Genomic DNA, 27,452 nt, shown 5'->3' on the forward strand with positions numbered 1-27,452 from the left:
ATAAAAAGAGCAAAGTAAATCCCCAAGAGAAGAGAATTCTCTCATTAAATGACAATGGAAAAAATTGGTCTCTTTCTGTTTGATGAAATTCCCTGTATAGAACATCTGAGCTACAAATTCTAGAAATTACATTTGTAACATACAGAAGTGATACAGTTCTAACATGTTTCTTGTCAGTCATTTCTACCACTTGTCCTTAGGTTAGAGTTTATTTTAACTAGATGGGAATGTGCTGCAAAGTCTCTGGGACTGTGGGCTGACCATCTTGGTTCACTTACCTATCACAGCACTTACACTGTACTGCAATTTTCTTCTTACACTGCTGCAACGCTAAGGTTTAGAGGTCTCTGAAGGGAATATGCTCTTATCTTCATCACACACAATTGGCCCTGAGAAATCTCAGCTGGAAGAACGACTGGGTAAGGAGGAGCCTTGTAAGAACCAGCTCTGTTGGATTCTGCTGCATCTCTGATGCTTTCTGGGAGGCCTGGCCACTTGCAGTGGGATAAATGGGGAACCATTTGTGCCATTATATGGCATGAGGTAGCATCCCTGGTAGCTGAGATGGTAAAGAATCTGCCTACAACGCAGGAGACCTGGGTTCAACCCCTGGGTCAGAAAGATCCCCTTGAGAAGGACCTGGCTACCCACTCCAGTATTCTTGCCTGGAGAGTTCCATGTACAGAGAAGCCTGCCGGGCTACAGCCCATGGGATTGTAGACAGACACAGCTGAGCAGCTAATACTTTCACAGCAGGATGTACTGATTTGAAGCTTCTGAATCTCGAGAAAAGCCATTACCATCAGCTGTGTCATCTCCATGCGGTGGGGTGCCTGCGGATCGGAAGGCAGTCCCCCTGGGAACTGTGCCTGATGAGGTCACCCCTTCCCCTCTTTTCTTTGCACAGCGGTCGCAGTCTGCATTCTCACTCAGCAGAGAAGATGCCCTGAGGACCCCTTTGCTGGAGGCTGCATCAAGGGAGCCAAGGGAGCAGCACCCGAGGGAGGAGGAGGTGTTGCCCAGCTGGAAGAGCGTGGACAGGCTGGACCAGACAAGTAACTGTTCTGCGGGGTTCAGAAATGCTGCTGGGAGGCTGCTTGGCTGTCCTGAGGTTGCTCAGCCCCTCCCACCATCAGTCTGAGTGGGGGGTGTGCCCATCTGGGACAGCCTGGCCACCAAGTCACGGGGTCTCTCGCACAGCACACTGTATATAAGGTGGGCATGCTCCCCATGTGGGCAGTTTGCTTGCTGAGACCTGTGAGACAGTGGGCAGGTGGGTTCAGATCACTTGGCTGCACAGCCCCACTTGAGCTGCCTGTTCTGTGTGGACTAGGAGCCGGTGTCTTATTATATGTAGGCCAGGAACACCAGGGCTTCCCAGAGAGCTCAGTTGGTAAAGAATCCACCTGCAATGCAAGAGACCCCAGTTCAATTCCTGGGTTGGGAAGATCCCCTTGAGTTGGGATAGGCTACCCACTCCAGTATTCTTGGATTTCCCCAGTGGCTCAGCTGGAAAAGAATCCACCTGCAATGCAGGAAACCTGGGTTTGATCCCTGGGTTGGGAAGATCCCCTGGAGAAGGGAAAGGCTACCCACTCCAGTATTCTGGCCTGGAGAATTCTATGGACTGTATAGTCCATGGAGTCACAATGAGTCGGACATGACTGAGACACTTTCACTTTCACAGGAACACCAATCCAACCTAGCAGGGCATTCATTTCAGCGTCCAAGATACCACAGCTAATGTGGCCCCCAGACCCAAGTGTCAGGACTCTTCAGCTACTCATGTTAACAAGTGTATCCACAGTAAGCAAATAACAAAGCAAGAGCATTTCAAAATTTAGACTAAGAAATGGACAAACTTAGGAGGTTTTATAAGCACTTCTAGCAGACAGTCCATTTCACAAAACAGTTCCTGCTGGGTTATGAGCATTCCAAATAAATTTGTGAAGGATCTTGGTTTTCAAAACATGTTTTGTGCATAAATTTCTCTAAACTAAGGCACCTACGTGTAATTTTGTCATTGCATAGAAACAAAAACTTAGCTCGACAACACCACATACAAAAAAAGATTTCATACGCAGCTCAAAACTCCATGCACCCTTCAGGATGAAGACTTAAAGAACAGAAAGCACTTGCGTAGAAAACAGCTGGTTTTTCTGAGGACCACTCGGCCCTTGACATGCTAAGCTGTCCAGACTAACTCCAGAAGTCTTGAAAGATGTCTGATCTGTTTCGCAGGAAGCAGGTTACTCCTTGGGGGCACTGCTCCATCTCAGCAGAGCAGAAATGTAGAACAGAGGAGGTACAGAGGTCATCCCAGAAAGTTAATGTCCATGGACTAGTTTCAGAGGTTCTGTTTATGCCTCAGGGAAAGGGCCAGCTCTGGAGCCTGTTGGTCCACGGCTGAGGTCAACTGTAGGGATTCTGAGTAAACCCACCTTCAGTCTTGACAGTGTCTTTGACAAATTCGTATCCCCCCAGACACTTTCTGACTTCCCAGACCTTGACTGAGCATCTGCCGTTTATACCACGTGTGCTCAGTGCGGGGAAATAACGGTCTGAGGACAGTCCCTGCTCTTGAGTTTCTCAGTGTGAGCTGGAGATGGGTTTACTCAGCCCACAGCATCCCTACAGTTGACTTCCCAGCCTCTGCTCTTTCCTCCACACGAGCTGTCTTCGGGACAGTGCAGGATGACTGAGATCCAGCCCCTGCCGCAGGGCCCCTCTCACCAGGGAGGAGGGCCCAGCCCTCTGCATGGTCAGCCAGAAACCAGGATGGATACTGGAGTAAACCAGAAAGGCTATCACAGCAACTCAGGGAAGGAGGAGCCCACTCTGGGCGGGGAGGCCAGAAAGAGCTCTAGGAAGAGGGGGACAGAGGAGGAGGGCTGTCTGAGGGGCCCCTCGCTCTGAGGTGCTGACAGTCCCTCTCTGGCTTCTCTCCCTCCTGCCCGCAGTGGTGGCCCCAGTTCTGCAGAGCCCCGATGGGAACTGGATGGCCCTGAAGGATGGGGCTCTGCCCCCAACCCACCTGCTGGCCAAGCCTAAGAGCGGCGCGTTTCAGGCCCTGGAGGCGGCCTCCAGCGTGGCGTCCGCCTACGATGAGCTGGGCTCCGACAGCGAGGAGGACTTTGACTGGAGGGAGGCCTTGAGCACGCTGTGCCTGCAGCCCCGGGCTCTGCCCGGGGAACCCCAGACTCAGCCCACACAGGCTCTGGGCTCAGACCAAGGCCCTTCTGCCTCCTCTGGGCCCTCACCCAACCCCGAGGCCATGTGGTCCGACTCGGAGACCTCCTCGGTGGGCTCATCCCAAGAAGCTGGGCACCGGGCCAGGCTGTCCTGGTTGCAGAGGAAGGCCCCCCGGAACCCCGCAGCCGAGAAGATGCACCTACAGGGAGAACTGGATGTGAACTTCAACCTTCAGGCAGCTGGCAGGGAGACCTCAGACAGCAGTGAGCCTGAGGAGGCCCCCCATGCCACAGATCGGAGGGCCAGAAGGTGGAGGAGGGCCCGGGGGGCCTCCGAGGAGCTAAGCAAGGAATTGCCTTCCCCCAGCGGCCATCCCCCGGAGCTGGACACACATCAGGTAATAAAGCGGGGTGCACATAAGCACCCACTCATTTTTAAGTAGGCTGTGCCCCTCTCCAAGCAAGAGTGGCATGGAGAGTCCTGGATTCTGAATCCACAGACACAGGTTCTTAACTTGGTTTTGCTGCTGACACAGGTCACAACTCTCAGAGGTGTACCCTCCTCTCTGGAGATGAGAGCTTAGAGTTCAAAGTGGGCTTGCAAAGTGTGGCCCCCAGACCAGCAGCAACCATAGCACCTAGGAACTTATTAGAAATGTAGATCCTTGGGCCCTGCCCCAGAGCTGCTGAATCCAACATTCTGGGGATGGAGCCCAAGCTGTCTTGGTGATTCTGCTGTGCGTTAAAGTCTGAGGGCCCCTGGCATGGAGTTAGGGGATGGGGTCTAGAATCAGCCTGCCTGTGTTCAAATCCAGCCGTGTGACTTTGGACAAGGCATCTTCTTAGGTCTCAGTTTCCTCATCTGTCAAATGGGGATAATATTAGAACCCACTTCAGAGGATGGTTGTGATGAGTGGATAAGATAACTTTGTAAAGAGCTGAGCTCTCTCCTAGAACACAAACAACGGCACAGGCACTGTTGTTTCGCTCTCATAACTGAGGGCACAGTTTACTAACATCTGTGATTCTTGGCTCCCATCACAAGCCATCTCGAGAGTCCTCAGTGCCTCCTCCCTCATGGTTTAGCTCATGAACCCCCTTAGAGAATCTGATTAAAGCTACAGAATCTCTCCCTAGAAAAACGCTCCTCTATGCACTCTCTCTCTCTTTTTACTTACAGTGTCAGGTAGTTTGTGGACCCACATCCAGATTAACTTGCTATTCTCTGGAAACACCCCGCTCATCCCCAGCTCCGGGTCTATGAACATGCTGTGACCTTGCCCTCACCTCTCCCTGGCCATCCATGGTGGTCTCTTCCACAGTGATCACCGTGGACTGAGTATTAAACTCTGTGATGCCAACGGGGGCCTTCCCACAGCAATGTTTTCTAAAGTGACGCCAGCAAAGCCTGGAAAGTTCAAATGCCCTTTTGAACCGTTTGAAACTGCGAGCCTGTGGAAGAGCTAGTCAGGTTGCCTCTGTCTTCTGTAGGCACATCATCACTGCCACTCACATTACACAGGTCACAGATCACAGGTCACATTACTATCGTGACGTTTTATGCCCCTAGGGAAACCACACCCACTCTCTGAACATCACTGCGTCTCCCATAGTACCCAGCTACCGTGCCCTGCATTCTCAGTTGGGGTTCCACAAAAAGCAGGTCTAGAATTAGAAATTTGGTTGTAGATTTTGAGAGAAGCAATCCCAGGAAACCCAAGAGTGAAACCAAGAAATGAGAAAGGCCGGTGAAGATACAACATAGGCCGCTGGGGCTCCATCCCACCAGGGACCTGCTGAGAAGCCAAGTGGGTCACAGCTCAGAATTCTGCCCCTAGAAGATGGGCAGCAGTTACCCAGTCTCCTATCTCCCACTGGTAGAGAGAGGCCCCACCCAGGGTGGGTCTAAACTTTATACACAGGTTTGCATGAATGGTGCCTGAGAAATCCCTCAGATGGAGAGAGACTAGATCTGAGGTGGAAAACCATCAGCAGGTCAGAAACTGTCCCCCATGGCTGTGGGCAACTCATGTAGGTCAAGGGGGATATAGCCTGGGACATCACCAGCATCTGCTACAGTAAATGTATCAGCTTCTATGAATGTGTCAGCCAGGTCTCTGATCCTGGGGCCCCCTTTAAGGTAGTCATGACCTCAGAGGTCTTCAGATCACAGGATTTAGCATCAATGCTGCCTGATCTGCTAATATATTACTTAGAAATTTGGTCCAGGCTCTCACTTTCTCCTCTGTAAAATAAGATCATTACAAATCTGCCATGTGAGTTTGTCGTGATCGTAAATGAAAAATTTATAAAATTCTGTTCAACTGTGATTCAGTATCATCTAGCTCAAGTGGAGACAGTTTTCCAGGGACTCTGGGTGACTTGCCTCAAGCGATATTCTTGGGGGTTGTCTGCATGATTGAAATGCAAGTATAAAATGCCACCTATCCATCATCACTAGGTGCCTGAAGTTCCCTATTTATTCTAAGGTGACTTGTAAGTTGTCTTCTGCTGATGAGCCTTAGGAGGCATCAACAGGGAGAAGGCGAGGGCCAGCAGAAAGGACCCAGGACCGAGGCTACCTGCCTCCCTGGCAGTGTCCTCTCCTCCCCACTAGGTGGCGATGGCATTGAACTTCTGGGGACCTCAAAACCTTGGCCCTCCTCTCCGTCCTCCCTTCTGTTTAATTTACTAGGGCAGTTCTCCCCTCAAAAAAGAAAAGGTATATAAATGTATATTTTTAACTATTTGTGTACTTATAAGGGCTTCCCTGATGGCATAGTGATAAAGAACCCTCCTGCTGATGCAGGAGACACACAAGACGCAGGTTCGATCCCTGAGTTGGGGAGGTCCCCTGGAGGAGGGTGTGGCAACCCACTCCAGTATTCTTGCCTGGAGAATCCCCATGGACAGAAGAGCCTGGCGGGCTACAGTCCACGGGGTCGCAAAGAGTCAGACACTACTGAAGTGACTTAGTATGCATGCACGCATACTTATATGTATATATGCAAATATATAAATAACATAGACGTTATTAAAACATACAGATATAGTCGGGCTTCCCTGGTAGCTCAGTCAGTAAAGAATCTGCCTGCAGTGCAGGAGACCCGGGTTCAATCCCTGGGTTGGGAGGATCCCCTGGAGAAGGAAATGGCAAACCACTCCAGTATTCTCGCCTAGAAAATCCCATGGACAGAGAAGTCTGGCGGGCAATAGTACATGGGATTCCAAGAGTCGGACACAACTTAGTGACTAAACCACCAGAGATATAGTCTGCCTTGACCACACCCCTACACCCCTGCTCTCTCCCAGCAAACGACTACAGCTGTATTTGTGCATCATATATGTATAGCACATTGAGAAATAGTATTCTGTAAATGCACCTGTGTTTCAACAAAATGGGCATCCTACTCCCTCTATTCTTCCACCCCTTCTTCCTAACAGTAAGTGATGCAGAGGTCAGAGCACACAGATCTCAGCATCCCAGTGGTCCCCAGGGGGGAGTGTGGGAGTGGGAGAAATTTGCCCAGGATGCAAGCAATATGCAGGCATTGCCTGATGAGAATTTTAAAACAATAATAAATCAAATCCAAGTCAGTCTTTTTATTATCACCTTGCACCAGGCAAGGACAATCCTAAGTCATGCTGATGATAAAAGAACTTTACCAGTGTTGCTCCAAACATCCAACCCCCTCAGTTCCCCAGTGTTCCAAGGAGGGGAGGGATCCACATTCAATAGTTCCTGTAATGATGGATATTCAAGACTTTTTCAGTGTTTGGTGTTTTAAACAATACCACAGAAAGTACCAGTGTGCAAACCTCTTTCTACAAGTACAGGAGTAGACTTGCTGACTTGAGGCATAAATGGATCTTTAATTTTAATGAGTACTCCCCAAATTAAACTCTCCAAACTTCCCAGCAGCCTGCATAGCCACACACTGTGAAGCACATTTTCTCATACTGTCAACAATGCTTGGTGTTGTCAGTCTGTTACACTGTTGCCAACTTTATGTGAGGAAAAAAATATATTTCTTTTTAGTTGACATAGTTACTACTGAAATTGAATATTTTTCCCTATATTTACAGCTATTTGCATTTTTTTCTTCTGTGAAAGACACATTTATATGTTCCTACTATTATTTTGTCAGACTTTTTCTTCTTGATTTTTAGAAATTAGTTTTATTTTCTAATTACACTGTAGATCTTAGGTCTTTGATGGTTACACACTGAAAATACTCTCCCCTTGTCTATCACTTTCACCTTAACTTTAAGTATATTTTATATGCAAAACATTTTGTTACTAATCAGATCAGATCAGATCAGAGCAGTCGCTCAGTCGTGTCCGATTCTTTGCGACCCCATGAATCCCAGCACACCAGGCCTCCCTGTCCATCACCAACTCCCAGAGTTCACCCAGACTCACGTCCATCGAGTCAGTGATGCCATCCAGCCATCTCATCCTCTGTCGTCCCCTTCGCCTCCTGCCCCCAATCCCTCCCAGCATCAGAGTCTATTCCAATGAGTCAACTCTTCGCATGAGGTGGCCAAGGTACTGGAGTTTCAGCTTTAGCATCATTCCTTCCAAAGAAATCCCTGGGCTGATCTCCTTCAGAATGGACTGGTTGGATCTCCTTGCAGTCCAAGGGACTCTCAAGAGTCTTATTCAACACCACAGTTCAAAAGCATCAATTCTTCGGTGCTCAGCCCTCTTTATGGTCCAACTCTCACCTTCGTACATGACTACTGGGAAAACCACAGCTTTGACTATATGGAACTTTGTTGGCAAAGTTGATGTCTCTGCTTTTTAATATTCTGTCTAGGTTGCTCATAGCTTTTCTTCCAAGGAGCAAGCGTCTTTTAATTTCATGGCTGCAGTCACCATCTGCAGTGATTTTGGAGCCCAGAAAAATAAAGTCTGACACTGTTTCCACTGTTTTCCCATCTATTTCCCATGAAGTGATGGGACCGGATGCCATGATCTTCGTTTTCTGAATGTTGAGCTTTAAGCCCACTTTTTCACTCTCCACTTTCACTTTCATCAAGAGGCTTTTGAGTTCCTCTTCACTTTCTGCCATAAGGGTGGTGTCATCTGCATATCTGAGGTTATTGATATTTCTCCCGGCAATCTTGATTCCAGCTTGTGTTTCTTCCAGTCCAGCGTTTCTCATGATGTACTCTGCATATAAGTTAAATAAACAGGGTGACAATATACAGCCTTGACGAACTCCTTTTCCTATTTGGAACCAGTCTGTTGTTCCATGTCCAGTTCTAACTGTTGCTTCCTGACCTGCATACAAATTTCTCAAGAGGCAGATCAGGTGTTCTGGTATTCCCATCTCTTTCAGAATTGTCCACAGTTTATTGTGATCCACACAGTCAAAGGCTTTGGCATAGTCAATAAAGCAGAAATAGATGTTTTTCTGGAACTCTTGCTTTTTCCATGATCCAGCGGATGTTGGCAATTTGATCTCTGGTTCCTCTGCCTTTTCTAAAACCAGCTTGAACATCAGGAAGTTCATGGTTCACATATTGCTGAAGCCTGGCTTGGAGAATTTTGAGCATTACTTTGCTAGCGTGTGAGATGAGTGCAATTGTGCAATAGTTAGAACATTCTTTGGCATTGCCTTTCTTTGGGATTGGAATGAAAACTGACCTTTGCCAGTCCTGTGGCCACTGCTGAGTTTTCCAGATTTGCTGGCATATTGAGTGCGGCACTTTCACAGCATCATCTTTCAGGATTTGGAATAGCTCAACTGGAATTCCATCACCTCCACTAGCTTTGTTCGTAGTGATGCTTTCTAAGGCCCACTTGACTTCACATTCCAGGATGTCTGGCTCTAGGTCAGTGATCACACCATCGTGATTATCTGGGTTGTGAAGATCTTTTTTGTACAGTTCTTCTGTGTATTCTTGCCATCTCTTCTTAATATCTTCCGCTTCTGTTAGGTCCATACCATTTCTGTCCTTTATCGAGCTCATCTTTGCATGAAATGTTCCTTTGGTATCTCTGATTTTCTTGAAGAGGTCCCTAGTCTTTCCATTCTGTTGTTTTCCTCTATTTCTTTGCATTGATCGCTGAAGAAGGCTTTCTTAGCTCTTCTTGCTATTCTTTGGAACTCTGCATTCAGATGTTTATATCTTTCCTTTTCTCCTTTGCTTTTCGCTTCTCTTCTTTTCACAGCTATTTGTAAGGCCTCCTCAGACAGCCATTTTGCTTTTTTTACTAATAACTTATCAGTTATTTTCATTTCCTTTAAATTTTGTGTCTTGTTTGAGAAAGTTTTAAATTGCCAAGGTTTTAAGAATGTTTTCCTGTTTTTTTCTAATACTTTATAGTTTTGAATTTTACATTTAGCTCTTTAGTCCATCTGTACTTTACTTTTGGGGATAATGGGAGGTAAGAAGTGCTTCTCTGGTGGCTCAGTGGTAAAGAGTCTGCCTGCAATGCAGGAGACTCAAGAAATGCAGATTTGATCCCTGAGTTGGGAAGATTCCAACATGGAAGTGTCATGTTGGAATGTCACAACATGTCAACCCACTCCGGTGTTTTTGCCTGAAAAACCCCAGAGGAGCCTGGCAGGCTACAGTCCAAAGGGTCGCAAAAGAGTCAGACACGACTTAGCAACTAAGCACAGCACGCACACAGCATGAGGTAAGATCTAACGTTGTTGTCATCAAATCATTATTGGATAATTAAACTTATATCTGCAGGAAACTATGAGTAGTTTTCCGAGTCACGGAAGCCATATTAGAATGATAAATCCATTCCTTAAAAGATGCTGCTCCTGGAGCTGAGATCCCAGAGAAATTTATCCCACGGGTCCTTATGGAGAGAACACAGAATAAATACAGCCCCCTCCATAAACTGCTTCAAATGACACACACTTTGGAGGCTGCTTCTCACCGTGTCAGTCAGTGTGGGCCAGTACATGACTCTAGGGACAGCTCAATCAGCTTGGGCCTATGAGGGGCCAAAATAACCTGACCTCTACGGGTCCGAGCTGCTCCTGGATCGGGTTGTGGGATCTGTAAAGGAGTGAATGGCTGTCTCCCCCAGGCCCTGGTTCATGAGCGCTGTACAGCTCTGAATTCAAAGAGAGGCACTCTGAGACGTCTTGCAAGACCATGCAAGGTGGTTGTGGAGTGACAACACCCCCCACCTGCGAACAGTGAGCCGCCTGTCAGATCCACCTACCGCTGAGGTGTGTTAAGAGAACGCTCCCAAGCAAGCCCTTCGGTCTAATTCAAACTGTATCTGAATTCCCTCCAAGGCACAGACTAAAGGGTGAGAGTCCCCACTTCTCCACCCCAATTCCTCACCGTTGATTTTCATAGCTTGTTAGCATGGAACCTTCCTTTACATGAAAACTTAAATAGCTGCTCTGAGACAAGGCGGCCGGTTCTTCATGCCTCTCACTCCCACCTCCACAGCAGCCTCCGCAAGTACAGATCGTAACTTGGAAACAGTTGAGAGCACGTATGATCAAATACCCCCTGCACAGAAGAAAAATCTTAGACAACGACCTGTCAAGTGATTCCCCTTGTTAGTGAGAATTTCTGGGTGCCTCCATGACTAGCTGGTTGCAGAGAACAAGTCTAGAAAGCAATGAGATATTTACTGTATATAACAGTTTTTCTTTAACATTCTTGTGTCATAGGCCCTGATGAATTATTAAGTTTTCTCCCCAGTGGGGAAGAGAAATGTGCATGAACACAAGTGCTCAGAGCTTTACATTTTTAACCAGGACTCTGTTGGATATTAAGGAAATGACAACCCACTCCAGTATTCTTGCCTGTAGAATCCCATGGACAGAGGAGCCTGGTTGGCTACAGTCCATACGGTCACAAAGACTTGGACACAACTGAAGGGACTTAGGATGGATGGGCCAAAAATGATGACTTTTGTTTTGCTGTAGTTAAATTGTGGCCTTACTTTGGGTGGATATTAAATAGCGGGGCTACCTGTCAGTTAAAGCCTTTACTTCCTGTAAGGCGTGCTCACCCCATGAGGGAAATGTTGAGCTCTCTCTAGAGCGGGGACTGCTTTCCAGGCGGCTCAGTGGTAAAGAATCCGCCTGTAATGCAGGAGATCCGGGTTCAGTCCCTGCATCTGAAAAATCTCCTGGAGGAGGAAATGATGACCCACTCCAGTATTCTTGCCTGGAGAATCCCATGGAGAGAGGAGCCTGGTGGGCTCCAGTCCATGGGGTCACAAAGAGACAGACAAGACTGGATAACTAATACTTTCACTTATCTTGTTTATTTTTAAGTCAATTTTATAATACGAAGGACTCAGAGAACAGCTTGGGAATCACACCAGGACAACCGACCTGTAACTATAAAAGTTAAAATTGAGCCTTCCAGCTGACATCCAGGGGCTGAGCTCCCATAACCCCCTTCACCAGACTGGTCCCCAAGGCCCGGGCCCCCCCGTGCAGGTCCACTGGCCCAACTCAGACCCCCGCGCGGGGAGGAGTGCTCCTCGAGGCAGGCAGATGGATTTCAGCATTGTCTGATAAAATTCCAGGTTCCACCTTCCCATTTCCACCCTGTTAAGCTGACCAAGGATTTGATGTATATTTTTGTTGGTATGACTGTTCTTATCACACCAGTTATTTTTAAAAATGCCTTATTCACCAGAGTACAGCATGTGAATACATCTAGTTTGGGGTTAACATCAATACATCGGGAGAGGATAAACCTCCACCTTAAGGCACCAGAGACAGAGCTTTCCCAGGCCCGCAGAAGAAACAGGGCACAGGTGGAGTCGGCTAGCCCCAGGCTCTTTCTGCTCTTCTCGAATTCGGGATCACTGTGTATGCCAAGGGATTTGTACGTAGAACCACAGCCATTTGCTGTGTAAAGAGTGTCTAGGGTTAGTTAGCCTGTTGGGGCTTTCCTCTGTAGTCGACTGAAATAATACCTAAAAGCAAGCTGCCGAAATTCTGATTTTTAGGTCAGGTTCAGAATCTTTCATCACCAGGGCTGACGAGGGCCACCAGCACACCCAGGTATATTCAGAGGTCTGACGTGTGACCTCTGAGAGTAATCCTTTAGCGGGCCTCCTTTGGAGAGGATGGAGGAGACCAGAGGCTCCCACCACCCCACCTGAGTGACCTGACGGTTGAAAGGTGAGCTCTGGGAAAGTGAAGCGAGGACTGGGGTTGTCCAGCCTGGAAGACGTTGACTTTCCTCCCTTAAAACGTGCGGAGAATCTGGATGATGGTGGTGATGAGGCTGAGGTGGAGAAAAGCTGCTCTGAACTAAAGCAGGCAGGATTCCAAGGTCTATAAAGACAGACCACCAGGCTGACTGAAGGACAGGGGGACTGAGAAAATCTGAGTACCCATCGCCAGAGTGCCGCTAGAAAAAGGATCTCCTCACCCCTTTATAATTTCCCCTTGTGAAACAAGAGGTTAAATCCTTTGCATCTCGGGTTTTTCCCCTGCTCTGCGGTTCTGCAATCTGGTCTCCCTCCAAGGAGTGTGGTTTAGTGTGGAGCTTCTAGCTTTATCTTGGAAGAATGCAAAGAGCTTGGCCTTTAGGGTCAGGCCATCTTCAGCTCAGCCACGCTCTAGCCACATGACCTTGGACAGCCTACTCATGTTAGTGTCCTCAGGGATACAGAGGGAACGACTGGGCCTCTTGAATGAGATTCTGTGTGTGCAGCACCCGGAGCAGTGTTCACCCACACCACATGGCCGTGCTCAGCCACAGGAACCCTCCAGTTTCTTCCTCCACCCCTCACGTCCCCATCGCCTCCATTTATGCCCACTTTTGTATTTCTCAATCTTGGGAATTCATGGATTACCCAAGAATTTTCAGACGGTATCCGGTTTGAGAATGGCTGCATTAAAACTTAAATACTGTCAATGTAAGAGACCTGTTAGCACCACCAGAAGCATAAATCAAACAAAGGAATGGCAATCCCCTGGCAGCACTCAGTGGCAAGGTGGTTGCCCTGTAACCCACAATGTGCTTTTTTTAGGGTATCAATGAAACAAAAACGAAAAATTAAAGATTAGTATAAAGGACTTGGAAGAATTGATGCTTTTGAACTGTGGTGTTGGAGAAGACTCTTAAGAGTCCCTTGGACTGCAAGGAGATCCAACCAGTCCTTTCTGAAGGAGATCAGCCCTGGGATTTCTTTGGAAGGAATGATGCTGAAGCTGAAACTCCAGTACTTTGGCCACCTCATGCGAAGAGTTGACTCATTGGAAAAGACTCTGATGCTGGGAGGGATTGGGGGCAGGAGGAGAAGGGGATGACAGAGGATGAGATGGCTGGATGGCATCACGGACTCAATGGACGTGAGTCTGAGTGAACTCAGGGAGCTGGTGATGGACAGGGAGGCCTGGTGTGCTGTGATTCATGGGGTCACAAAGAGTCGGACACGACTGAGCAACTGAACTGAACTGAACTGATAAAGAACTTGCAGACCACAGAGAATCTCTTGGAAAAGAAGATATGTTAGTTTATCTGAATGAGTATTCTGTCATCAGGTATTTAAACTTTTACTATACAATTGTACTCATTTCACATGCTAGCAAAGTAATGCTCAAAATCTTTCGAGCTAGGCTTAGTACATGAACCAAGAACTTCTAGATGAACAAGCTGGGTTTGGAAGAGGCCGAGGAACCAGAAATCAAATTGCAAACATTCATTGGATAATAGAGAAAGCAAGGGAGTTCCAGAGAAACATCTACTTCTGCATCACTGACTACACTCTGACTATGTGGATCACAACAAACTGTGGAGAATTCTTAAAGAGATGAGAGTACCAGACCACCTTACCTGTCTCCTGAGAAACCAGTTTGCAGGTCAAGAAGCAAGAGTTAGAACCAGACATAGAACAGCTGACTCATTCAAAATTGGGAAAGGAGTACAACAAGGCTGTATATTGTCACCCTGCTTATTTAATTTGTATGCAGAGAACATCATGAGAAATGCTGGGCTGGATGAATCACAAGCTGGAATCAAGATTTCCAGGAGAAATATCAATAATCTCAGATATGAAGATGATACCATCTAATGGCAGAAAGTGAAGGGGAACTAAAGAGCCTCTTAATGAGGGTGAAAGAGGAGAGTGAAAAGATGGCTTGAAACTCAACATTCAAAACACTAAGATCATGACATCTGGTCCCATCAGTTCACGGCAAATAGAAGGGGAAAAAATGGAAGCAGTGACAGATTTTGTTTTCTTGGGCTCCAAAATCTGCAGCCACGAAATTAAAAGACGCTTGCTCCTTGGAAGAAAAGCTATGACCAACCTAGACAGAATATTAAAAAGCAGAGACATCAACTTTGCCAACAAAGTTCCATATAGCCAAAGCTATGGTTTTCCCAGTAGTCATGTACAAAGGTGAGAGTTGGACCATAAAGAGGGCTGAGTGCTGAAGAATTGATGCTTTTGAATTGTGGTGCTGAACAAGACTCTTGAGACTCCCTTGGACTGCAAGGAGATCAAACCAGTGATCAAATATTAAAGGAAATCAGCCCCATATATTTATTGGAAGGACTGATGCTGAAGCTGAAGCTGTAGTACTTTGGCCACTTAATATGAAGAGCCAACTCACTGGAAAAGACCCTGATGCAGGGGAAGACTGACAGCAAAAGGAGAAGGGGGTGGCAGAGGATTAGCTAACATCACCAACTCAATGGACATAAATTTAAGCCAACTCTGGAAGATAGTGGAGGACAGAGGAACCTGGCTACAGTCCATGAGGTCGAAAAGAGTCAGACACAACTTGGCAACTGAACAACAATAACATCATCCTTATTTAGCCAGAATCTCCACATTAGGCAGAGAAGGCAATGGCACCCCACTCCAGTACTCTTGCCTGGAAAATCCCATGGACGGCGGAGCCTGGTAGGCTGCAGTCTATGGGGTCGTGAAGAGTCGGACACAACTGAAGCAACTTAGCAGCAGCAGCAGCCACATTAGGGGCTTCTCAGGTGGTTTAGTGGTAAAGAATCCACCTGCCAATGCAGGATTCTCGGGTTTGATCCCGGGTCGGGAAGATCTCCTGGAGAAGAGAATGGCTACCCACTCCAGTATTCTTGCCTGGAGAATCCCATGGACAGAGGAGCCTGGTGGGCTACAGAGCATGAGGTCACAAAGAGTCAGACACAACTGAGCATGTACGCACACACTCCACACACTAAATAGAAATATGCAAAGAAAAGGCAACTTTTTTCCCTTAAATTTCCTCATCAGTCTCCCCACTCTGAAGAGCCAGGAATGTAAAACCAGCCAATCCAACAGACGCTTACTTAGCCGCTTGCAACTTTCTGTTTAAAACTGTATTTTTAAAGTAAATAACCAGTCATCCAACCCCTCCACTTTCTCCAGCTTCACCATCTTGGGTTGTGAGGGGTCTTCTGGCGTCCTCTGAGAGCTGAGCAGTTCCTGGTCCCTGCAGATCTCTTAGTGATGGGGCCCCTGTTCATCAAGTCATCCTCTGCACTGGCCCCCAGCCTGGGCATCCCACCAGTGTCTAAGGCTCCGCCCCTGTGTGCTCAGTTAGAACCCTGGATCTCTCCCTCAGGCCCCACCTCAGGTCTCATTTTCATCCACTTCCAACCCTGTCGTGCAGCTCCTGGTCAGCTACCTCATTTCTACTCTAGGGAGCTCCTGGGTGCTCACCTTCCAGGAACACCCAAGATCTTCCATGAGCCAGCTTCTGAGTGCCCTTGGTGCCACCAGCAGCCTGGGGAGACCCAAGAGCCCAGAGATACTTGACAGGTAAAGCTCACTCCTTAGACAGACGCCTGCTGTGCTGTGCTAGGTCGCTTCATTTGTGTCCGACTCTGCGAGCCCACGGAGTGTAGCCTGCCAGGCTCCTCTGTCCATGGGATTCTCCAGGCAAGAATACTGGAGTGGGTTGCTATGCCCTCCTCCAGGGGATCTTCCCAACCCAGGGATCAAACCCTCATCTCTTAGGTCTCCTACATTGGCAGGTGGGTTCTTTACCACTAGCTCCACCTGGCAGACGCTTACTCCTCTGCAGTCTGACCCAGGCCTGTTTTCTCCACACCCCGAAGCTCCCCATGCTCTCCACCTCTGAGCCTTATTCCTCTAACTGTGCAGAGCAGCTTCATGCACCCTGGGTCTTAACCATCCTGCTGCTTCCTCACCAACAATGCCTATCCCATGTCAACATATTAAAATGCTCCTCATCTCTCAAGAACCTGCTCAGAAACCATTCTTCCCGTGGAGCTCCCCCCAAGTCCTAAGACCACAGGCCTCCTTCTCAAGCATCCTGGGGGCATCGGCCACCTTTCATGAGGTCCTCACCATTGATTCTTACTCAGGGCCAGAAAAAAAAAAAATCATCATCCGAGGGACCCTGTTTATCAGTCCGGTGATTTTTGTTTTCACTTCTATCATCTGTCTCCTTTTAATTGCCTTTATATAAACAGCTCCCTTTTAAGCATCTGTCCAATTATAAACTGAATCAAGCAAATTTGATACATGAACTTCATAAAGAATCTGCCACACCTTTTTAGCAGAACAGGATGGTCTAGATTCTTGTTGCGAAATGCTGTGTGATGAAGCCATTCCTGTCGAATGACAAACTGAATGAAAACACCATCTTTTCTCTTATCCTGATAGATACATTGTTTACTCATTGATTCTTTGTTCACTCATCAATTCTTTGTTTACTTATTGATTCTTGGGTTTGAGAAAATTCACTTAGGCCACTGTTATCTGAAGACTCTTGGTCTGAGATTTTACTTAGGCAACCAATTTCGTCCATCATCGTTCAAGTCTGTGGAGCTGCTCTCCAACTTCATCTTCTGAGTCATCTAATAATTGTGAAATGTTGTTCTCTCAGTTTTTTTCCTTTGCCATTATGAAAAATTTTGAATTCCCAACTGTATACAGTGAGCTAAAAGCAGACTCAAAATGACGATGATTTATTTCCATGTTGAATCATCCTTCTAAGTAATTCCATTTTTCTCTTTTGTTATTCTAGTCTCTTTTTTAGCATAATTGGAAGTATTTGATGAGTAATGAAAGATAATTCCCAGGATAATAAAACAGCAAAATATTTCCAAAGATAAGGAAAATGAGATCATGAAAATCTCGTCATGTGTCTTAGATTTATAAAAGGGTCCAATGAACCCAGATAATAATTGCAAGATGGAAGGAGTTTTATTTACAGAATTAGTACATTTTCTCTTTGTTCTTCGGGAGTTCTTCAATAAAGAATAAAAGTCATGAAAGACCAAGGCTTTTAAACAGATAGAACAACTCAGAGAGGAAATTCAAAAGCTAATATTGTGTGCAGTGGACCCTGATGGTACGCTGGGGGTTATCTTGTTAAAATTCCATACACATCTGTCCAACATGAGGTGAAGAATAGAGTGAGACTTAATGATTTCCATGTCTTCCTGGAGTTTCCCAGGCCCGATCAGGGCTCTACTCATAGAGGGAGCTCTAGGGAGATGGTAGGAGCCAGAGATGTAATTGTGTGACTATCAAGGGAAGGTGGCATAATATTCCTTATGTGTGCACAAGAACCTCACACCATCTCAAAATCTTTGTGATCTGCCCAGAATACGGTTCTTTCCTCTCTCCCTTTTAGCTGGGTAACTGCTGCACTTTGAATCTCAACTCAAACACCACTTCCACAAGCCAGCTTTCCCTAACTCCCAGCCCTCCCATCAGGCGCCCCTTAGCAGGGCTGTCAGAGCCTCCATCCCCACCCCTGCTTCTCTGCACTTAGCAGGGTTTTAGTGTCTCCTCCACTGGGAGCTAGTGGAGGTTTGCTCAGACCTGCATCCTCAGTACCAGCACATGGTTGCCCCTAGTAGCCACTGGATAAGTATTCTGCAAATGAAAAACACTGAATTCACTTTTCTGACTACAGATGCTCACCTGCCTAAAGTTTTGTTTTTTTCAATTGAAGGATAATTGCTTTACAGTATTGCATTGGTTCCGCCTAAAGTTCTAACAAAGTGTTAAGATGCATATATTTGAGAAAGTAAGAATAAAAAGTAAGAGCTCATCCATAGGGAAAGCAGATCAAGCAAGAACCTCATTTTCTGGTTAGTTTACCTTCATTTTCATTGACCTTTGGTGGTTTAATTGCTAAATCATGTCTGACTTTTGCAACCCCGTAGACTGGAGCCCACAAGTCTCCTCTGTTCATGGGATTTCCCAGGCAAGAATACTGGAGTGGGTTGTCATTTCTTTCTCCTGGGGATCTTCCCGACTCAGGGACTGAACCCACGTTTCCTATGTCTCCTGCCTTGCAGGCAGATTCTTTATCCGCTGAGCCATCAGGGAAGCCTGCTGTAAAGGACTGACCTTTACCTGGTGGTTATCGGGAACAACATGGCTGTAGCAGAGGGTCTTTAGCTTGTGATTCTGGCTTTCCTTCAGGTGCCAGGTGGTTTATCAGAGACTGACACCAGTAGTGAGGCTCGGCACCCCCGGGCCGGCACAGACACCACAGGAGAGAAACGGAGGAACAGGCTGTACGAGCTAGCAAGGAAAATGAGTGAGAAGGAGACTTCTTCTGGGGAAGATCAGGAATCCGAGCCCAAGACTGAGTCCGAGAACCAGAAGGAAAGTCTGTCCTCTGAAGACAACAGCCAGAGTGTCCAGGAAGAGCTGAAGAAGGTAAGGGCTGTAAAGTCACAGCAGACGGCCCAATCTCTGCCTGGTCTCTTGCTGCTGGGGCGAAGCTCTGTATTTGTGCTGAGATGTGCTGAGACCCCAAAGAGCACTCTCTAAGATGCCCATCCCTGTGCACTTGGGAGAGCCCAGGAAAACTTGACTTGATTAATGCAGAGTTATTCAATCAGGAAAACAGCCCCGCGTGTCCTTGGATATCTCCCAAGACCTCTCATATCCCATCTTTCATCAAGACAGCCCTTGCCTTTCGAGTCTGTAATGTAGTACCCACAGTCTCTCTTACTGGTAAGAGCTGTGTTATTTCACACCACCCTCCCCCCAAGGAATGTTTCCTGTGGATTGAGGGCATCTAGCCAGCCCTCTTTTAGCCAGCGCTAAAGCTTCATCTCATAGTATAAAGTCTTCGCACTGAAAGTTGCCTTCTAGGTCACTATCTCTGCAGTTTTCAGATTTGGGCTTGACTTACTTAGAACCTTTCCCAAACAAACCTTATATGGAATCCCAGGGTTCTAATCAGATGCAAACACTGCTGGTCCGAGGGGTCCCCCAAACCCCAATCACTTGATCTTCAGTCCCACCGTCCTCTCTTCCTTCCAGGCCCAAGTAGGCCACCGAGTTCCAAGGGACGCTGTGTGAAAACCACAGAAAACAGACCCTACCTCTGGCAGAAGGGATCCCAGCCTCTCTCCCACCATCCTCCATGACATGCCTGGGTTCCCCCTACAGCTCCTCCTTAAGTACGTCCACCCTAGACTTGACCCCGCTGCCTCCGGTGGCAGGGGAGAAGCCAGCATTTGTTCAGCGTCTCCTATGTGTCTGGTGCTTTGCATGTGTCAGTTCATTTAACGTAAAACCTCTGAGGCAGACACAGCCCCATGTGCAGAGGAAGAAACTGAGACTAGTCGTGAAGGTCCTCACTCAAGGCCCACAGCTAGTAAGTTTCGGAGGCTGCATCACAAACCTCTTGGCCTCAAGTCACAGGCTCCTTCCTCTATAAGCTGCTGCTTCTGAAACTCAGATTACATCTTGTCTGGTAATATCTCAAATTCTTTGTACTTAGGATCCATTTTTTCCCTATTCTGAGAGTAGGCTCTCTCAGCTAATGACTGCTGGTAACCCATATATATAGTCCGTGAGCCCCCTTCATCTGCTGAGCAGCCAAGCTGGGGTGCTCAGCAGGGGGCTGGCCAGCCCAGGAGGGACCACCATAGAGCAGTCTGCTGGGGTGCTAAGCAGGGGGCTGGCCAGCCCAGGAGGGACCACCATAGAGCAGTCTGCTGGGGTGCTAAGCAGAAGGCTGGCCAGCCCAGGAGGGACCACCATAGAGCAGTCTGCTGGGGTGCTCAGCAGGGGGCTGGCCAGCCCAGGAGGGACCACCATAGAGCAGTCTGCTGGGATGCTCAGCAGGGGGCTGGCCAGCCCAGGAGGGACCACCATAGAGCAGTCTGCTGGGGTGCTCAGCAGGGGGCTGGCCAGCCCAGGAGGGACCACCATAGAGCAGTCTGCTGGGGTGCTCAGCAGGGGGCTGGCCAGCCCAGGAGGGACCACCATAGAGGAGTCTGCACCTTCCTTCGTGGCTGAGCCCCTGAACCTTCCAACACCTCACACTCTGCCTTTCACTCATTCCCAGCCCATCCTCCATAACCATTGAATCCTCCCTCATAAACCAGCCAGTTCCTGTGCCTGGGGATGGCGTATCCCTCTTTCCCCTGGCATGTTGGTGTGCGGAGAGCAGATTCTGGCCTTCACAGGCAGCCCTTCCCTGGGATGTAGGCTCCAACCCCTTGCCTCCTCTCCAGTTATGAGCTTTGATCCTCTCTGTTGCTTGAACCGATGCCCCATTGCAGTCACATTTTGTCTGCTAGGGCTGAGAGCCAGAGGGCAACTGAAGCATAGTGTGTTGTTTCTTACGATGACTCTACATCCTACTGACTTTGCTGCCTCGTGGTCCCAACTCACGCTGTACCAGTGGGGTGCCGGGCTGGGATGAGTCCGGCACATTCAACCCCCATTCACCTGCAAGCCTCACTTTCTGGAGGCACAGCCACCCATCTGTACTGGGCTCTCCTGGGCGGAATGTGAACAGGAAACGGAGGAAAGTCCCGGGCACTTTGACCCTTCCTGCCTCCACCCTGCCCTGTGCCCTCGCTGAGTAGGAAATCAGGGGCATTGCTTTTATCCAAACTCCCAAATGTGCCAGCTTCCCAAAGTTAAAGTCTTTCCCACCACCAACCATGAATCAGTGTATATAAAAACGCAGATAGCAAACCAAAAGAGAAAATTAATATATCTTTCTCCATCAAGAATGGGTTACTCTGATTAAAGGAAAACAGAAATAGAGGTTCATCTATGGAAGGTTGTTTACAATCAGAAGGGTGTAGAGAGAGGCTTCAGGGTTAGACAGAGTGTGAAACACAGCCATGCAGTTTGCAAACTCTGGACTTTGGTTCTAAGTCCAGGCCTTTTCTTGTCTGTTCACTACACCTACCTCCTGGCTGCCCTCTGTGGCCCCTCCAGTCCTTTGTCCACTCAGCGGCTGGAGCTGCCCTGTGGCCCTTGAACTTGCTCCCAGCATGTCAACAAGCCCATGTGCACCTTGTTTTTATATCTATCCCTAGGACCCTGTCTGGGTCTTCACGGTTGATTGGACAAATGCACGTTGGCCTCATCTGTACAATGGGTATAACCATGCCCCTTTATAGAGTTGAGACAACTGAATTTTACAGCATAGGCGTAACACAAAGCTGGAGCCCAGCAAATAGTAATAACCTCAGAGCCCCTTTAACAACCTCAAGGAGAAGAAACTTCGCTGTTGTGAAATGACACCCCTGTGCTGGCACTGAAGGAAGAGCTTAGTACCTATTTCCCATCCATGCATGCAGTGTCAAGCCAGAGGTCTCTAACCACATGCGGTGCTTTGTCACGCTCTGAAGAATGGGATGGGGAAAATACTGCATCAGAACCTCCCAGGTCCCCACCTTCAGGACCAGAGTAAATATGACTTCCCTTGTAATATGACCACAACTAGTCTGTGCAGTGCACACACGCAGACACACACACACCTTGGTTGGGGAGTGAATCTGGGCTAAAGAGACTGTTCCAGAAACTGTTAGTGCTCGCCTCATCTCTTTACTGTGCTGCTGCACATTGGCCCAAGGTCCACCTGCCTGGGGGTCCCTGACACAGCAGGAGTGCCCCTTCCTGTGCAGTGGGCAGGCTGGGAGTGTCTAGACTCTAGACACTGGTCTAGAAGCACAGTCTAGGCAGTGCTCCCCTCCCCGAAAAGAGCCCTATCCAGTGACTGATAGAGTATAAATCCTCCAGCTCCTTTGCCTCCGCTGGGGCAATGACCCTGGATGTATGCTGCCCACTGATGCCCAGTAGATCTTGCTCTGGGCACCTGCAGTGAGGACCAGCTCAAGCAGGCTGTCTTCCCTTCCCTGCCTCTCTTCTCCACTCCTCCACTGGTTTCTGGGACCACTTCTCAAATAAACTCCAAGCACTCGAAGCCATGTTTTGGGGTCTGCTTTTGGGGAAACCAGACTGAGACAGTAACCAAACCAGAGAACACGTGGAGCCCCAAATCACAAACACTCACTGCAGTGTTTATGACTGAGCAGTGGGGAAATCTAAAAGCCTAGCTGACTGTTAGCAGCCTCTGCCTGACCTGGAGGATCCCTCATACAGACAGAGCCTCATCCAAACTTCACATCCCTCCTGCCTCTACCGCGGATTCTGCAATCTGGGGTCCATAGCAGAATAATGTGCATATTCCCATCAACACAGGGACATCAGCAGCAGGTCAGTGTCCTTAGTATGACAACCCATGTAGAAATTAGGGCTTCACAGTCTTGTCCAGCAGCAGAAGAACCATTTTAGAAATAGGCTTTTCCTGGACGGGAGCTGGACAACCTGGACTACAGCCCTTGGCTGTAGACAGAACTGGTCCCTACAGTTGATTCACTTTGGCTGGGTGTTCCACACCTGAGGATGAGTTAAGGATGATCACTGCCATCTGAGTTTTAACTACCTGAAGAACCAGCTTGTAAAGCTTGGGGCTAGTCCAGAAATCTGGACTCCTAGAGGGTTATATTTTTAAATGAAGCCAAATTGGTTCCATTGAACCTCAGTGGTCAACTTTCCATACCCTGGGATCCTTCAAGCCCAGGAATGAGCCTTTGCTTCTCCTCCACCACTAGGCAGGTGACCGTGCCAATGGTTACGGGAGAAAGGGCTGGCTAAAATGCTTCCTAGAATCATCTGCCTCTAGATATGTAGGTACTGCATTCCTGTGGGCAGGATGCAAAGAAGGGCCAGGAACTCCTGGCCGGAGTTTGGAGGCTACCTGCAGGGGCTGGATCTCCCACAAACCCCTTATCTCCTAGGCTTACAGCAGAGACCCCCAAGGTCCCTTTTGGCTCCAAAGTCTCATGGCTCTAGACATGTCATGAATTAAATACATTTTTGTTTCCTGAAATAAGCATCATTTATGACACTATTTATGACAGAAGATGTCCTGTATGTCAATCTTATGGAAAATGAGTGTTTGTTGAAGACCCAGATTAGTGAATTCTTGCCTTATAGTCAAATCTGTACATGCAATGTCTTAAAGGCATTATTTAAATGTCTTTGTTTATTAATTATCACAGGCAACTGAATCATTGTGTTTAATTTTCACAAGGGAGTCACAGACCAGCAGGTATCTCCCCTATCCACAGTTTCATGAAATAGTTCTCATCAAAGTACTGAGCAAAAAGTAGTAAGTGCCTTTCTCTGCAAATAAGAGACAAATCTGTACATCTTCTCACAGCCACTCCTCATTAATTAGTATCAAGTCGCATAGAAACACAGTCCTGGTCAGTGGTCAAGCAGACAGATTGACCGTTGTTCGAGAAAGCCCAGAGCTGTAGGTCTCTGCAGTTTAACGCATTGTGAAACACGTGTTGCTATCACATAAAGTCAAGTACTGTCCACACGTGTCTCGCCCTTGTAAAACGGCTCACCATCCGCATGAGGATTCAGTATCTCTCACTCTAGGTAGCATTATTTGAGAAGCGTGTCTCCATCTTCAGTTGGTGCTAATTTGAATGCAAGGTTCAATCCTAACTTGTATCTTACAAGCTGTACTGATCTCAGTAGGCCTTATACCTGTTGAGGAATCAACACCTCTTTTCTAAGATTCTATTAAACAACTGGCTGTAGGGGAAAATAGAAGCTTTACCACTTAAAGCTACAGCTCTTATCCACAGCGCTTGAACAGGTGAGGTTTCATCTCACCATGTTGTCACTGGCATCCCTCATCCCCACACTCTTGTCCTCCGTGTTTGGGGGAGGGGCCTTTGAGGTTGGGAAGAGAGTTCTGGGTTCTTTCCTGGATCATTAGGACTTCAGCAGAACATCTTCCTCTCTAGGCAAAAGATGAGCTAAGCCCTTGAGAATTAATATTCTCATAATGCTAATAGATAAAAGGGCAGTCTACATAAGCAGACAGTTGACCAAAAACAAAAAAGAATAAGGTAAATAACCAATAAGCATATGAAAAAATATTCAATTTTCATTGTATCTCAACTGTATTCAATGCAACACCCAGCCCAGAACTTGGCATATGTTTTGTACATTCATTCATTTTTTTCCATTCAGCAGAAGCACACTGAGGCAATGGGAAGACAGCCATGAACAGGGCAAAGTTTAGCATTTGTTCAGACAAGCAAAAAAATGCAAACTGAAATAATGAAATGCTACTTGCCTAACAAATTAATGGTTAAAAAGGACGATAATTTATGTTGGTAAGAGTTCAGAGGACCAGGCAGTCTAACACACACAAAGTAGCACATATTAGCACGGGTGACTTGGTGACTCAAAGCAATCAAAGTGTGCATACCCTTTGATCCAGCAAATATACTTTCAATCATTTATCCTAAGGAATAACTAGACAAGCAGCCAAGGGTATATCACAATGCAGTTCATTAAGTGTTATACTTTTATATTAGGAAAACTTTGAAATAACCTGTGTCCAACAATAGGGAGTTTTGGGCAAATGGAGGGGATGAGGTCCAGAAAACAGGTAGGGTGTCAACGTTGGAACAGCAAAGACAGAAGGGTCCAGATATAAGTAAGTGAGTAAATTTGATGTTTAGGAAGATGAACAAAATTTGTTTTGTATTCTAAGCCTCCCCGAACCCCTTGCCCCACTTACTGAAGCAAAGTGCACAGTAAAGCCAACCCACTGACACTGGGTTGTGAAGGAAAGTTTATTGCAGGGCGCTAAGCAAGAGTGGGGATGGCTAATGCTCAAAAGGTGGGAACTCCCCGATGGCTTTCAGGGAAAGGTTTTTAAAGACAGGGTGAGGGAGAGGGTTGCAGGGTGCGTGATCGGCTTGTATACATTCTTCTGATTGGTTGGTGGTGAGGTAATCGGGAATCAACATCATCGACCCTCTGATTCCGTCCTGTCTGGGGCCTTCATGACGGTGGTCAGCATGCAGTAAACATGGTCCACCTGACGGGGGTTTCGGTGTCTGCAAACAGCTCCAAGGACATGGCTCAGAAAATTATCTATAGCCCTTGAGATGAACTAAAGGTCTTTGACTTTGTTTAATGGCTAAACTATTATTTTGTCTTGCTTGACTGTTTTCCTTTGTTTCTGCATTTTCTCACTTCTAAATGTATTAAATTTACTCTTTAGAACTCAGATTTGGCTTAGGAAGGTAAAGTCTTTCTATAAACAAGAGGCAGGCTGAGGACATGGGAGAGTCTGTCCTGGGAATTCCCCATAGGGTCCTGCTTGGTTACATCTCTAGCCCCCCAAACTAGAAGGCAAGTTTGCCTTCTGAAAGTGAGGGGATGGTGAAATTGGATTGTCAGGATTGTGGAGAGGGTTTGAAATAGCTATTGCATAGAATGGGAGAAAAATGTGTGGAGAAATATAAAGGATCCCCAGGGTAAAATCAGAGATCAAAAACATTTACCGGAGTTACAAAGAACCTGTAAAAGAAAACAGCAACTCTGTACCCTAAATATAAAACAGATAAACAATTCAGACCTACAGTATAGCACAAGGAACTATATTCAATATCTTGTAATAACCTATAATGAAAGAGAACCCGAGAAAGGATAGATATGTATAACTGAAGCACTGTGCTGTATACCTGAAACTCACACAACATTGTAAATCAACTTCAATTAAAAAAAAATAGAATATAGCAAATTTGATGCAAATGAATGCAAAATAAAAATTCATCCTATTCAAAGAAAAGGTCTAGTAGGAGCAGGTCTATTCACAAATCCAGATCATTCAGCACAATACACAGTACAGCTCAAGGGGTTCTGGGGTTTCCATGAGAACTCCCCATTTCATAACTAAGATTTACAGATATGAATCTCAAACCAGATTGGAGCGGTGGGGAGATAAAACAGAAATTCCCTGGTGGCTCAATGGTAAAGAATCCGCCCGCCAATGCAGGAGACATGGATTTGATCCCTGGGTCGGGAAGATCCCCTGGAGAAGGAAATGGCAACCTACTCCAGTATTCTTGCTTGGAAATTCTCCTGGACAGAGGAGCCTGGGGGGCTATAGCCTATGGGGTCACAAAAGAGTTGGACACAACTTAGCAACTAAACAACAATCCATCCATAATAGGAAAAAAAAATGTGAAGTTAAAACTTAACAAGAAAACTGCAAATCTCTAAGAAACCTACCAGTTTGCTGGTAGGAAAGACCATGCAAAGAAGAATTCTTCCAAAATGAGGATAGACATTTAGTGTAATTCAAACAAAAATCTGAACCAGAAGTTTTTTAACTTTTCAAAAGGATTCAAAAAATCATCTGATAAAATAAAGAATAATCTAGAAATTTTTAGAAAAATAAAGATGACCTATTAAGATAGTACATTGTTTTAAAGACAGAGTAATTAAACTTATGAGATATTAGTAAAGGATGCAATGAAATAGTTCAGAAGTATGGTCTAGAATATTCTTAATTTAACTCATGATTTATCTCATACTTACCACCCACCCACCTCTTACCCCTGGTCAGGCAGAGATCAATTTTTAAGAAATGTGTTGAGACATATGTGCACTTGTTCTTTGGGAGGGAGTGATGTGGCCCGAGAGGAAGGTCCTTAGTGTTCACCCAAACGAAGGAATTAATGGCCATCCCTGGTTGGCAGGCCCAGCATTATGTACAGAAGACACTAACAGAAAAGATGCCAACTTCCTGTGAGAAGTGGTAGCACAAATTCTAGAGTTTGAATCCCTATTCATTTACCATTTGTTCAACAAATAATTGTTGAACTATTCTGAGAGCTAGAATAATACAGTAGGGACTGGCGAGGAAAGGTCCCTGCTCTGCTCTGGTGGGATTTCCCTGCTGTTGAGGGGTGACAGCTGAGAAGTGTGTAAACACACGCAGTGGAAGGTGTGCACACTTACCATGCCCAAGAGAAGGTTCAGCAGGACAGTCATGGATGCAGCTGGGAGGAGGACGTGTCCTGGATGGTCCTGACTTTTCTGACCGACTGTGCTTTCCACTGAAACCCAAAGGGCAAAAAGAAAAACATCAGGCAAAGATCTAAGGGAAGGGCTTTCCAGGCACATACATGCAAGGCCTTAAGGTG

At 46.9% G+C, this 27,452-nt stretch overlaps 1 protein-coding gene across 1 annotated transcript in view; it reads left to right on the forward strand.

Annotated features, from left to right (window-relative positions):
• Positions 1-27,452, forward strand: part of MYRIP (myosin VIIA and Rab interacting protein) — a 224,643-nt gene that overhangs the window by 161,331 nt on the left and 35,860 nt on the right. The window contains exons 9-11 of the mRNA XM_055557436.1: positions 908-1,055; positions 2,961-3,589; positions 18,583-18,822. Coding sequence (XP_055413411.1) covers positions 908-1,055; positions 2,961-3,589; positions 18,583-18,822 — 1,017 coding nt within the window. The remainder of the gene's footprint in view (positions 1-907; positions 1,056-2,960; positions 3,590-18,582; positions 18,823-27,452) is intronic.

Source organism: Bubalus kerabau, chromosome 20, assembly GCF_029407905.1.
Source record: "Bubalus kerabau isolate K-KA32 ecotype Philippines breed swamp buffalo chromosome 20, PCC_UOA_SB_1v2, whole genome shotgun sequence".
NCBI lineage: Eukaryota > Metazoa > Chordata > Mammalia > Artiodactyla > Bovidae > Bubalus > Bubalus kerabau.